General features: G+C 40.7%; 1 protein-coding gene across 1 annotated transcript in view; it reads left to right on the top strand.

Moving 5' to 3' along the window:
• Nucleotides 1-13675, top strand: part of DST (dystonin) — a 434612-nt gene that overhangs the window by 264977 nt on the left and 155960 nt on the right. The window contains 3 exon segments of the mRNA XM_065400686.1: nucleotides 1761-1895; nucleotides 8955-9043; nucleotides 11082-11217. Of these exon segments, the coding sequence (XP_065256758.1) occupies nucleotides 1761-1895; nucleotides 8955-9043; nucleotides 11082-11217 (360 nt within the window).

Below are 13675 nucleotides of genomic sequence, written 5' to 3'. Positions count from 1 at the left end.
AAGTGCTAAGCAAATTCAACAGTGTGAGTTAGTCTTTACTGGGATCATTCATCCTGTAACAAACAAAATTATATCAGCCATTGAAGCTATGAATGTAAATGTCCTGAACAAAGACACAGGCATTCGCTGCCTGCAGTATCAATACTTGACTGGTGGACTGATAGATCCAAAATCTCATTGCAGGTTGTCTGTGGAAGATGCTATTAAGAATGGCATTATTGATGCTATCACAGCTACAAAAATGAAAGATGACAAGTCACATGTTAAAGCCATTACATGCCCCAAAACAAAGAAGAAGTTAACATACAAAGAAGCCTTGGAAAAATCTATTTTTGATTGCCACACAGGGCTACGATTATTAGAAGCAACTGAGCCCATTAAGATAGGAATTTCTAGTCTTTATTATGCTTCGTAATCCAACAGTGATTTTGGTACTCACTTTTGGGCCAGATCCAAAGTCCATTCAGTAAAGACTCCCATTGATCACTAGGCTGTTGGTGGGGAACTACTAATACTATTGTGTAATCATGTGAGAGTGATAACATACTATACAAGTTAGACACCATAAAGGAATAAAGTTCATAATAGGCGTGAAGTGCTGCAGTGTTTACATGGTTTCATTAGGCAAAAGTCCCATTGACTTCAAAATAGGAACTGTTTTGTGTATAATATTACAATATTTCATCCAGCCATTATGTCTTGATTTGGCATTTCAAACTGCTCTTAAATCTTAAAAAAACAAATATTTTATATTACAAAGGTATCAAAATGTGGTGTAGAGATTTAGGCTTAAATCTTTGGAACACTTATGCACACGAGATTACTCACATGCATAAAGCTACTCACATATATTTAGCATTTGCAGAATTAGGTCATACATTTGTAGTCTGGAGTGGTATTGTTTAAATTTCTCATCAACATGATTTTCCACTGATTTCAGAGAAAACATGGAGCAGTGCAATTAGTTTTTCATACAGCTGCAGTATGTACGAGATAAGATGTATTGATATGAAGTGCTTAGTTTTTTAAACCATTTTAAAATGTTCTTTCCTTTTTTCTTGTGATAAGTGAAAGCGTTTCAACACATTTTTAAGTACTGAAAAGTTTCCAACTACTATAAAACTCTGGTTAAAAATCATATACTATTTGACACAAACTACAAATTCATAATATATTTATTGCAGACAAAATGGTGACTCCTCTGATTATTTTTCAGTATATCTTGGTTCGAAGACTATAATAACAGTGTATTTCCTCTTAAATGTAATTTAGTAACCTATCCCAGTGTACTCCGGAAGTGTGATACCCAGTGCTGGCTATAGGCATATAAGGCTAACGCAAAGGCAGCAGTTCAAAGATGTTTAGCTTTTCTGACTACAAGCATTATTTAGATTTTAATTATTGAGTAGTGGCTGGGAGGTTAATCTATTTCTGTACTGTCTATAAAATGGTTTGTGTGTGTGTGTGTGTGTGTGTGTGTGTGTGTGAATATGTATATACCGTAGCCATTTTAGAATCTGTGCAACTATCTTAGAGGAATTACCTCTATTAATGTCTCCAGTTATATTGCATATACATATATATTTTCATATAGGTGACAGTAATGCATAAGGTAAAATAAATAAATAAAACTACTCAAACTATTGTAGCTTTTGTGGTAATAGTGGCATTATGAGAGGATTGAGAGTTTGTGGTTCTGACAACTTAATATCTCAACTGTTTAAATAAATGTATTTTTTACGATGCACATTACCCCCCAGAAGTCAATGGAAGAGGAAAAGAAAGAGCATGTTGAGAAAGCTGGGGATTTACTGAAATGGGTGTCAAACATCAGCAAGACCCTCAGCAAGGGAGAAAGAGAAAAGGCTGAAAAGGCAGACTTGCCTAAGCAGCAGGTACTCAAAGATTTCTTGATAGAACACCACTGTTTTTCTGTTGTTGTTCTTTGTCCTGGTTAATATGCGCAAAGGTTTCCATAAATATTTTTGTGCTACTCGAAAGATTTAATTTCACATTTGGTTCTGAGGGAAATATTTTAAAATGTTAATAAAATACATTTACAAATATGAAAACATTTAAGAGAACAAGATATTTTGCAGCACTCTTAAGAAAAAAAATATAGTCTGCCCTCTGGGATGTGAAGATCCCAAAATGTGACATGTTCTGACTACAGAAGGCTGACCTATCCAGAGGTAAAGTCGGGGCACAAGGCCACTAATATAGAAGGAACACAACTCTGAACCTAGGAGCTACAGAACCAACTGGGTATACAGCTTATATAAATGATCTCTGCCTTCTGCACAATGTACATCCAATTCTGGGTCTGTTTCCTCATCTTGCAGGAGTTACTACAGCACTAGTAATACCCATGCTACCTCCAGTAAAGAAGGAATGGGAGGGGGAAGGGATGGGATCCCAGACCAGTTTTCATTTTCTTACAAAATAAAAGTACTTTGAATTGGAATAGGTGAGGGCTACTCTCATCCATTGAGCATTGGAGGCAATAATGTCTCCTCTCCCATGATTCTTCAGTTGAAGGTGGCTTCATTCCTGCCTCCCACAAGAGTGCTATTTTAGGGAAAGGAGATACAGAGTGGGTCTGCGGGGATCCTTTACCCTATACTGAGCTCTGTGAGTGAGACTTGGTGGTCAGATTGCCTCACTTATTTGCATTTTTTCCCTTGCTTGACTGTCAGTTAGCAAAGGAGGAACCCATTTACCATGTTAAGACACCGGGGGAGACACTGAGTAATATTTCTAAGCAATTCTGATTGTCTAGGTCAGACTCTACCAGAGTGGGAAGGGGACACATTTAAGTGGCCACATAAGGTATTGTGTGTAGCTGGCTCTTTTTCGAGTAGTGTCCCTATGGGTGCTCCATTTCAAGATGTGTGCATGCCTGTGCACTCTGGATCAGAGATTTTTCATCAGCAATATCCGTGGATCCATACCTCCATCCTAGACATCCTGGTCCTCCGGTATGAGGGCATATAGTGAGAGGCGGAACTGCTGCCACTCCAGTTCTCCCTCAGCTGCCTGTGGCTTGAGATGAGCATTGCGGTGTCCTCCAGCTAGCCTAGTGCCTTGCTATACCTCTCACTAACATTTCTGTATTTTCTAAGTATTCTTTTCTTTATTTTTATTTAGCACAATTTTCACTTAAAAGGGGGGAGCGGGGGTTCCACCTCCCTTTCTTTGGCCTGAATTGTGCCTTTGTTTTTCTTGGGCCTTTCATCCACGATCTTGAGTGCAGGCTATGCCCAAGAACCCAGGCTTTGAACCCTGCCAGACCTGCCATAGGTCTTTCCCCGGCAGCGTTGGACATTAAAGCTGGCTTGAGTTGTCTCACATCCCCTCCAAATTCAAGAGCTACTCAGAGTATAAGAGCAGGTCTAATACATTGATGGGGGACAGGCTCAAACCCTTGTTAATGGAGCACTCACTGACACCAACAGGATCTGAATCACCCTCCCTGTACACTAGATCCGCAGAGCTCTGGTGACCATCTCTATTGTGATGGTAAGCAAAGACCCAGGGTGCCCTTCAGAACCATCTTAACCATCAAAGAAGAGAAGGGTCCCTTCCCCAGAACAGGAAACGAGAAAGGGAAAGTCATCCAGTCGATCTAGGTCTCAGGAGACCTTGCGTCTCATTATGCATACAGCTGAGGCTCCCATCCTCTCTGCTATGGAGATCATGGCACTGGCTAAGAAGACCATGCCGCATACCAATAAACTGTCTGGTAAACTATGTTAAGTAGTACCTACATTGGCACTGAACTCTATGGCTTCAATACATAAGGACTCCAGAGCCAGGCTGAAATCATCGATACCATCTCCAGCAACCAGACGTGAAGGACGTACTGATTGTACTTCAGCACCATCTATGGTACCTCCAGATATTCTGACTCCCGATATTTCCTACTCTAGAGTCCCTGGTACTGTCCAGTCTTTTGACTAATGTGGACGTTCAGATCCTGGAGCATCTGAGTCACCATTGCTGAGGAATAGAGACACACTCCCCACCAGTACTGCCTACCTGACAGAGCCTACTTACCCTCTTCTACCATTTTCAATGATGTCTTGCCCTCCAGTACCATCTTGGCCTCCAGTCCCTCATAAACTCTTTGAGGGTACACAGACACATTTCCAGCCAATCCCAACTCAGCACCATCTGGTACCTTCATATCAACAGCCTCTGATAACCATGCATTTACGGGACCCCTTTGGGGCCCTGGTGCCAACTTAACCATTGGTATTGACACCATTTGCCCCTCCAATTGGCGCAGGAGATGACTCCTCATCAGATTCTGAACTATCTATACAGGATTTCCCTTTTCAATCTCCTTCACTCGGGGTACACTCTAGCAAGGGATACACCCAACCCTAGCAAGTATAACAGTGGGGTCTTGCCCCATTCCCTTATGCCCCACCAAGATGGGTGTATTGGAACCTATAGGCCCCTTATGGTGATTAGTTTTACCGGGTACCATCTCATAAGAGGCTATATCAAGAGCAATAAATGGTGCACTCAGGTCCCTCCACACAGTGGAATCATACAAAGGAGCAAGAGCTGCGGAGGAAGAAACATCACTTTCCCGCAAATCCTCTTCCTCACCAAATGAGGCTGTCATGCCTCCCTCACCATCTTATGCTGATGATTTCAAGACTTTTCTGGACCTTATGAAGTGTATAGAGGAGAACCTATATATCCCATTGAAAGAGAAGGAACCCCAACACTCCTTGTTGGACATCCTTCACACATCTTGTCTGAGCAAAATCACCCTGCCCATTAATGATGCTCTGTTGGCCTGGGCACGTACTGTGTGTCAAACCCCAGCTACTGCACTGCCTATGTGTAAATGGTTGGACAAAAAGTATTACATCCCACTCAAAGGATCAAAATATTTCTTTTCCCATCCTACACCCAACTCTCTGCTCATGGAAGCAGTCAACAAACGGAATAGACAACATTGATTCCATTCCATTCCTTCTGATAAAAAACAAAGAGGACTGGACCTTCTGGCATGGAAAAACGTACTCCTCTGCCACACCGCACTTCAGAGTAACCAATTACCAAACCCTGTTGACGAAATACAATTTTACAAACTATTCCAAATTTTCACCCTTTGTTGAACACTCGCCCCAGGATCAGAGGAAACAAGTTCAAACTCTCGTAGCAAATGGCCAGACAATTGCCAGGACATCTCTTCAGCCCTGATTAGATGGCTGCAGCAGTAATCAGGTGTAGAGCTTTTTGTCTGCAATCCTCTGTGAGGTACAAAACACGATTGATTGTCCCACCCTTCAAGGGACCCAAGTTATTCAGCAATGCTATGGATGGGTCACTTCACTTTCTTAAGGATTCTGGGTGAAGCTACGATCTCTGGGCATGTTTACACTTATGGCAAAGAAAAAGTACAGTGGGTCACAGATGGCTCAACGGTCTCACTCAGTCAACTACCAGCTCATGAGAACAGCTCAGCCTTTCAGGAAGAAGCCCAGGTTCTCATAGAAAGGACTGCCCTGTACTGCAACCTTCCAGTTGGCAGCATCTTTGAAATGACAATTTAGACCCATTGATGAAGGGTCACAAACTCTCTTGTTCCAGATTTTATGCTTCACGTATCCCCCTTCCACCTGGTGGGGCCTCTCTCTCTCTCTCTCTCATTCCCTACCTTCCTGAGAGCTCATCATCTAGGAGAGATGGATCTTGGAGGTGATATTTACAGATTACTCCATCCAGTTCACCTTACTTCTACCTCCTCACCTCCTTCTCTCTGCAGGGACCCCTCTCATGAGAGTCTCGAGGTAGCAGGTGCAGTCCCTGTTAACACTGGGGGCGATCAAGCCTGTCCCACCTGACTTAGTCAGGAAAGAATTTTATTACACATTTCCTGGTTCCAAAGAAAAATGGGGGATGGAGACCAATTCTGGACCTCAGGACAATAAACAGCTTTGTCCACACTTAACAGTTCAAAATGGTAGCAAAAATTAGAAGTGATCAGTAGGAGCAATAATTCCCTCTCTGGACCTGGGAGATTGGTTTGGCTTCCTTGACTTTCAGGTAATTTATTTCCATATAGCCATGCCTCCTTCACACAGATGTTTCCTATGTTTTGTGATGCACAGAGACCGCTACTACTATTGAGTTGTACCTTTCAGCCTTTGTACTGCTCGAATGGTCTTTACCAAAGTTCTGTTGGCTGCCACATCCCATCTTCGTCAGATGGGAATAATCATTTACCCCTACCTGGATGATTGACTCCCAAAAGGCTGGTCATTCCTCGAAGCACAGACAGCAACCAGAAGATCTTATCTCTGTTCCACTCACTGGGCCATCGCTTCAGTGTGGAAAAGTCTACTGTCACGCCCACCCAATGAATAGACTTCATCAGAGCTACTCTGGACTCCTCTACAGACAGAACATACTTGCCCAAGGGCAAGAAGAGCTCTTGCTTTTTACCTAGACAGGACTAGGTCCGTTATGGCTTCACCCAGACTTTTTATCTCTAGTGCAGGGTGCATAAAAGGACAGGTGACTTCCACTCAAATGGGTTGCATGATGGATTTTAACCTGCTACAAAGTCTCAAGGGATCACCCACCTCCAAGAGTTATTGCTTACTTCACCAGGGTTCAGTCTACCTCTCTTGCCCTGCCGAGAAACAAACCTATCTCAGAGATCTGCAGAGAAGCCACCTGGTCTTCGATATAAACAGTCTCCCAGCACTACTCTCTTGTGATTGCTTCCAGAGCTGATGTGGCTTTTGGTGACACTGTTCTACAATCTTTGCTGAATCCACCTCCTCAACACTCTCCTCTGTGATGGAAGTACTGCTCGGAAGTCTCCTAATATGGAACACCCATAGGGACATCACTTGAAGAAAGAGAGGGTACTCAACTTGTGCAGTAACTGGAATTGTTCGAGATGTGTGTCCCTATGGGTGCTCCGTTGCCTGCCCTCATTCCCCTCTGTCTCAGAGTCTCTTATTGGACTTTCTTGGTTGAGAAGGAACTGGAGTGGTGGTGGATCCACCCGTCCCTATATGCCCTTGTGCCAGAGCACGAGGGCGTCTAGTGCACAGGCGCGGACACTGCTGACAAAATGCCTCCAATCCAGAGTGCACAGGCATGCGCATATCCTGATGTGGAGCACCCCCCTAGAGGGACACATCTTGAAGAACTCCATTTACCATACAAGGTGAGTCCTCTCTCCTTCAGAAGGAGAAGTGCTGCTTTAAAATAGAGAGTGATCTGTGCAGCCCTTTAGCCTTTGGTGATCATGGAAGCAATCCTGGGCTGGGCATGGCCCTTTATGAGTCAGGTGACTACCATTTTGAAAAATCACGATTTGCTAAAAATTTCCACACAATTGCTAGAGACCTCATTTTAGCCCATTCATAGATTAGGAAACCACTCTTGTATCTCAGGTAGCACTCTTAGGGCTAGTCTACACTTACCCGGTAGTTCGACGGCTGCGGATCGAAGTTCCGAGTTCGATTTATCGCGTCTGGTGTGGACGCGATAAATCGAACCAGGAAGTGATCCCCGTCGACTGCGGTACTCCAGCTCGGCGAGAGGAGTACCGCGAAGTCGACGGGGGAGCCTGCCTGCCGCGTGTGGACCGCGGTAAATTCGAAGTAAGGTATGTCGAATTCAGCTACGTTATTCACGTAGCTGAATTTGTGTACCTTACTTCGACTTGGGGGGTAAGTGTAGACCAGGCCTTAGATAACTGTTGACAAATATTGGCTATTTAATGGCAACCAATGTATCTTCATGGCTTTTATACAGGAAAAAAAAGGGAGGGAGCAAACCTCAGGTCTGTTCTCTAGACCATTTTAACTACACCAGCTGTCTCCTATTCCCTCCCCGCCTTCTAATCACTTTTCAGAAATAACATGTACACTTAAAAGTTAAGAGGTTCCTACTTTTCTTGTTGGCTTGCATATATCTGCTTCTCTCCATCCATGCTATTCTGAAGGAGAGTCTCTTAAAGTTGAAATGCTAATTCAGTACACAAGAAGAGGGTGATAAGTGGGTAATAGGAACAGTGGAAAAATTATGAATATTATTGTTGGCAACCAACCCTAACTTTTAAAGGAAACCAAGATGCTGAACTGGTGAAGAAATGCATGGTTCTTCCCACATGCTTTCTTCTCAACATGGCAGTGAGTAGCTTGGACTCTATCCAGATTAGAATCAGCATTATGCTAACATGGTTTCCTGGAGCAGTGTAGATAACGATATTTCATTATAAACCTGTTATTGCTAGTTTGTAAGCTACCCTGCTGTATAGTATTATAACATGGTTGTAAGAAAACAAGAATCTCTCTCCACTCTGGTCAGAGACACTGTGCTACACAACCTTTTATCTGTTCTTAGTGTTAAAAGACCTGATATAGTTTTTGACTTGCTTCATTATCAATTGCCACATTGATAATGTTCATAAAGTCAGACATAAAAATAAAGCACCTGGTCATCTGTACTGGGGTGTAGTGTAAGAAATATAGGGTGAAATCGTCTTAATCAGCACCCTGAAAAGCTTCATTCCCAGTTAATTGTAAAATTTCCAGGGGGTGGGGGAGGAGCAATAGTTTAAATATATAGTTTAATATATTTAGCTACCAGGTTGCACGCTATCCTCTGGAATGAGCCTTTGTTTCAGATATTTACTGCAGTTAATGGGTGTAAAGTGGTTTATGTGAATATAAATTTCCAATTGTGAAGTCCCTTGTTCATTGCATGCTGCTTCCCTCCTCTCCTGGGGCTGACTTGGCTGGATGGTCGTATGAGCAGCCTCAGGATCATATGAATGTTTTATGACTTAGTTTAGTTTATTTAATTATCCTTTTAGATCAGAATGCACATAACAAGCTAACATCTACTTTTCTATTCTCTCTTTTCAGACATATGCACTGTGGAGAACTGAATTTTGATTGTATATTTTTCAGATTTCCGCTGATGAAATAGCAACCAAGAAAGAACAAATATCTGAGGCTTTGCAGACTACACAGTCATTTTTGGCTAAACACAGTGACAAGTATGTTAAATTTTATCACAGCATTTTGTTAATATAACTGTAACTAAATTACTGCATCATATTTGCTTATAAGGAACAGACTGATATTCTCATCTTACAGTTACAGTGGGTAATATTCTATTTGTTCTTTTTGTTTAGTTTAAATGTAATTGTGAAGAGAACTTGATTAGGTGTATAAAAGATTGTATCAATTTAGATGGAAGTAGGGGGCCCAAAGCATTAAAGGTGTTAACATAACCCAGTCACTCTCCAATTATTAAACAGTGTTAAACAAGGTTCAAGGTTTGGTATATAGAGATCCAAGTCTACTTAGTACCATGGCAAACACATCATTAAAATCAGTTTAACCTTTTATTAGAGCTACAGAGAGAAAATGCAGCTTCTGTCTCTGATGTTGACTCTCACTTGCAGCCTAACTGCTGGAAAAACACAGCCACAGCACAGGGTCTTATCAGCCTCTCCCAAGACCTGGCAAACTTGTACCAGCATTGGGCTGTTTAGGGCATTTCTTTAGCTTCCTCTTTCTGATAACAGGCTTTCAGCAGTGTTTCAAAATATGTAGCCTTGGTGGCTACGCCAGACTCTTTATTTGACAGAAGGCAAAAGGAAGGAGATAGGAAAGAGAAGAAATAAGGTGGGGGAAGGAAAAAGACACACGGGGGGAGAAGGGGAGGGATGTGTGACATAGTCTCGCATCCTAGATGGTGTTTTAGGATTTAGTTATAGCCAGTGGAAATGGGAGCATCATCATCTGGCTCCCTATCTGTGGCCTGGTCTGTCAGGACATTTTTCAGGATTGGGATGAAGAAGGTCCAGCTTCCCAGGAGACTGTGGGGGTGGCAGCCATGATGGTGAAGCTCTCTCCAGTAGCCAATTTTTCTCCCTAAAGTCTCTTTTGGAGGACTGCAAAAGGGTGCAACAGGTGGAATAGCTCACCTTCTTGTTATTTTGTCTACCTATTAGGCCTAATTTCTGACACACTGGTTTATTGGTTTCCAGGTTCCTCACTTTTCTTATTTACTAGGAATGATTTTAACCCAGTCCTTGAATTATATCAGTAGGCATTTTTTTTTAGTCTTTCTGAACTGGTTCTGTACCTTTTCCCATTTCCTATTAATATTTGTTGTTATAGGTTATTGTGACATTTCATGAACTTTCTCACAGTTTTTGCAATTGAGCCCACAATTGAGGTAAATTTGTAAGCGCAGTCTTCACAAGAGCTCCCTGGATTAGGTGACACAACACATGACAATACTTTTATATTTATACAGGACCTTTCATTTGAAGGACCTCAAAACACTTTACAATATTAACAAACTAACATATAAGTTATATAGAGAAGGTTTGTTTCATCCATCACTGAAATTAGTAAATGTAATATACTTGGATTTTAGTAAAGCATTTCCCATGGTTCTCATGAGTGCTTGCTATCAAAATGAATTCACATTGCCTTGGCTGGTGGTCAGTAAACAGTCAGAGGCATGGAAAACTGGCCGACAGACCATAAACAATAGAGCTGAGGGAATAATTCACTAAAAGCATCTTTCAGTTAATTTCCCTCATTTTCTGATCACCAATTGACTTGCAGTTGACTTAAATGTATTAATTATTCAGCTGTATTTGATGAATGTTTTCATACAACTTTTTTATCATATGTCCTAATATTGGCCCAAAAACACAAGTCAGATTTTGCTCTCATTTCTAAAATAATTATAGTATCTAGCACTTTTCATCAATAGATCTCAATACACTTTGCAAAGGATGTCACTATCATTACCCTCATGTTACAGATAGGGAAACCGAGGCACAGGGAAATGAAGTTACTTGTTCACATTCACCCGGCAAGCCAGTAGCTAAGCCAGGAATAAAACCCATGTCTTCTGAGAACGAGTCAACCATTCTATTTGCTAGATTATTCTGCTGATTCAGTTTGTGTGATAGCATACACAGAATTCACAACCAACAGAAAAAGCAGAACTTGTCACCTACTGAAGTTTTCAAATCTGATAATAATCGTATCTATTATTTTTTTTGGTAGAATGATGGATGGAGAGAGAAATGAAATGGAAAAACAAGTGAAGTCCCTACAAGAAGGTTATAATCTGTTATCTAATGAAGCTTTGAAACAACTGCAGGGAGCACAAAATTTAGGTGATGAAAAGATGGAGGAAAAGGTAATAGCACAGAAAATTTTGTTGTTGTGTTTCTAGCTGGAGTACTTTATTCTTTTGAGATTTACTGCACGATTGTGGAACAATATATTAACAATGAAAGGAGAAACTGTATTTGATTGTACGTATCAATAAGCTGAAACCTGAATCAAATGACTGCAGTTTCCATATATTTGTATAATATATGTAGTCTTACGTGTGCATATGAACATTCTGATCATCAGAACTTGCGTGAAGAGTCTTAATACCATGTGCCTTGCATGAACAAAGATAAACAAATCATCCATCTCTTAACACTTCTCTTTAAAAGCCATCCTCTGATTGCTAGATAAGTTTGTGTGCTGCAAAAATATGACACCATAAAATAATATGGGTTAATCTCTGCCATGTACTCCCCCAGAGATATCCCAGAAGATATATAGTGTTCTAGATTTTCTTTAAATTCCAATTGGGTATATGGTTGGACCACATACAGTAAATAGTTATGAGGTATGACAAGTACATTTTTTATAAACGAATCTAAATCTCAAATATGGAATTATATCATAAAGGTATTGTGAATGTATGTGTGCATCTACAAGTAGAAGCAATGTCTTGTATAATTATTTTAAAATAATGTTGCCAACCTGATTACATACTTTCTATGCAAACTAGTTGAAGTATTTGGGTTCTATAATATCCGACTCCATATGTTTGGTGTCTGTGCAAAAGTGCTGTATGCTGTAAACATGAGTAGCATGGTCATTTTGTATCACATACTATTTTTGAATCTTCTAACCTTTCACAGACACTTAGAGCATGACAGTTTGCCTTTCAGGTAAATGTCCTATTGTTCACTATATAATCATCTATTCTGCTGCCTTCCACTAACCCTATTTATGTATGCAGAGCATAGATTTTCAATTCACAGATGCATGTTGATTTTAAATCTTTTATTACATCGTGTGCTGTTGAATCACTGACATAGATCACTTGCGCATTTGAGCTGCTAATACTCACAGCATTGTCCCAGTCCTGGTAAGTATATGATTTTGTGCTTAATATGTATTCAAAAGCAAAAAAACGTTTAATATGTACAATTATAAAATTACTTAAAAGCATTCTTTATATTCCCTTTTAGGTGGATAAAGTTATTGCTGGTATCATTAATCAAACAACTGGAGAAGTCCTTTCAGTCTTTCAGTCTGTTTTAAAAGGTCTAATTGACTCTGAAACTGGCATTAGATTGCTTGAGAATCAGCTGATTTTATCTGGGCTAATTTCACCAGAATTAGGAATATGTTTTGATCTTGAAGAGGCAAAAGTCCATGAACTTATTGATGAACAAACTCTACTGCAACTACAAGAATTAAATAATGCTAAGAAAATTATTTCAGAGTCATCAGTCACAAATCTTCCAGCTGTAGCTGCCTTAGAACAAGGTCTAATTCCAGAGACTCTTGCCATTAAAATTCTTGAGATTCAGCTTTCCAGAGGATATCTAGTTATGGCAGCTACAGGGGAGCAACTCACTTTGCACAAAGCTTTCCAGAGGAACCTGGTTTCTGCATCTTTATTTTCAAAGCTTTTGGAAAGGCAAGACACATGCAAAGATCTCATAGACCCCAACACTGCAGAAAAGGTTTCCCTGGAGGAGATGGTTCAAAGAAGCATAATAAGAGAAGAAACAGGGTTAAGACTTCTACCTGTAAGACCACAAGAAAGAGGTAGAATAACTCTAAAATGTGGAAGGCAGATAAGTATTTTGAGAGCAGCCCATGAAGGTCTCATAGACCGTGAAACCATGTTCAGGTTGCTGGGAGCTCAACTACTATCTGGAGGTATAATCGAACCTGACTCAGGGCACAGAATGACTGTGGAAGAAGCCATGAGACAAGAGTTGATTGATCAGGACACTGCTTGTGGTATTCTTACTCATCAGATTCAGACTGGTGGGATATTATGTTCAAATTCATCCAAACGCTTAACTGTAGATGAAGCCATACAGTGCAGCTTAATCTCATCTAGCAGTGCACTCTTGGTACTAGAAGCACAGAGAGGCTTCATTGGCCTCATTTGGCCTCATTCTGGTGAAATATTCCCCATATCTACTTCTTTACATCAAGGGATGATAACAAATGAACTAGCAAGCAAAATACTAAATGGCAGGCAGAAAATAGCTGCAATTTATATTCCTGAAACCTGTGAGGTACTCAGTCTGGATAATGCCGCACAGTTAGGGGTAATAGATGGTAATACTGTATCTGTTTTGAACAATGTAATTTTACCTGATAAAATGCCTAACATGGAGGATTTAGAGTCCTCTTGTAAAAATGCTGCAAGATGGTTATCATCTTATGAATTCCAGCCATCTGCATTTCATGACTATAGACAGGAACAAGAAGTTTCAGGTACAGAAGAGCCAATGCCTCATAGTGTAGAGCAAACTAAAAAATTATTCATGTCTTATCTGATGATAAAT

This window comes from Emys orbicularis, chromosome 3 (genome assembly GCF_028017835.1).
Source record: "Emys orbicularis isolate rEmyOrb1 chromosome 3, rEmyOrb1.hap1, whole genome shotgun sequence".
Taxonomy (NCBI): domain Eukaryota; kingdom Metazoa; phylum Chordata; order Testudines; family Emydidae; genus Emys; species Emys orbicularis.
This window is presented reverse-complemented; position numbering and strand designations above follow the sequence as displayed.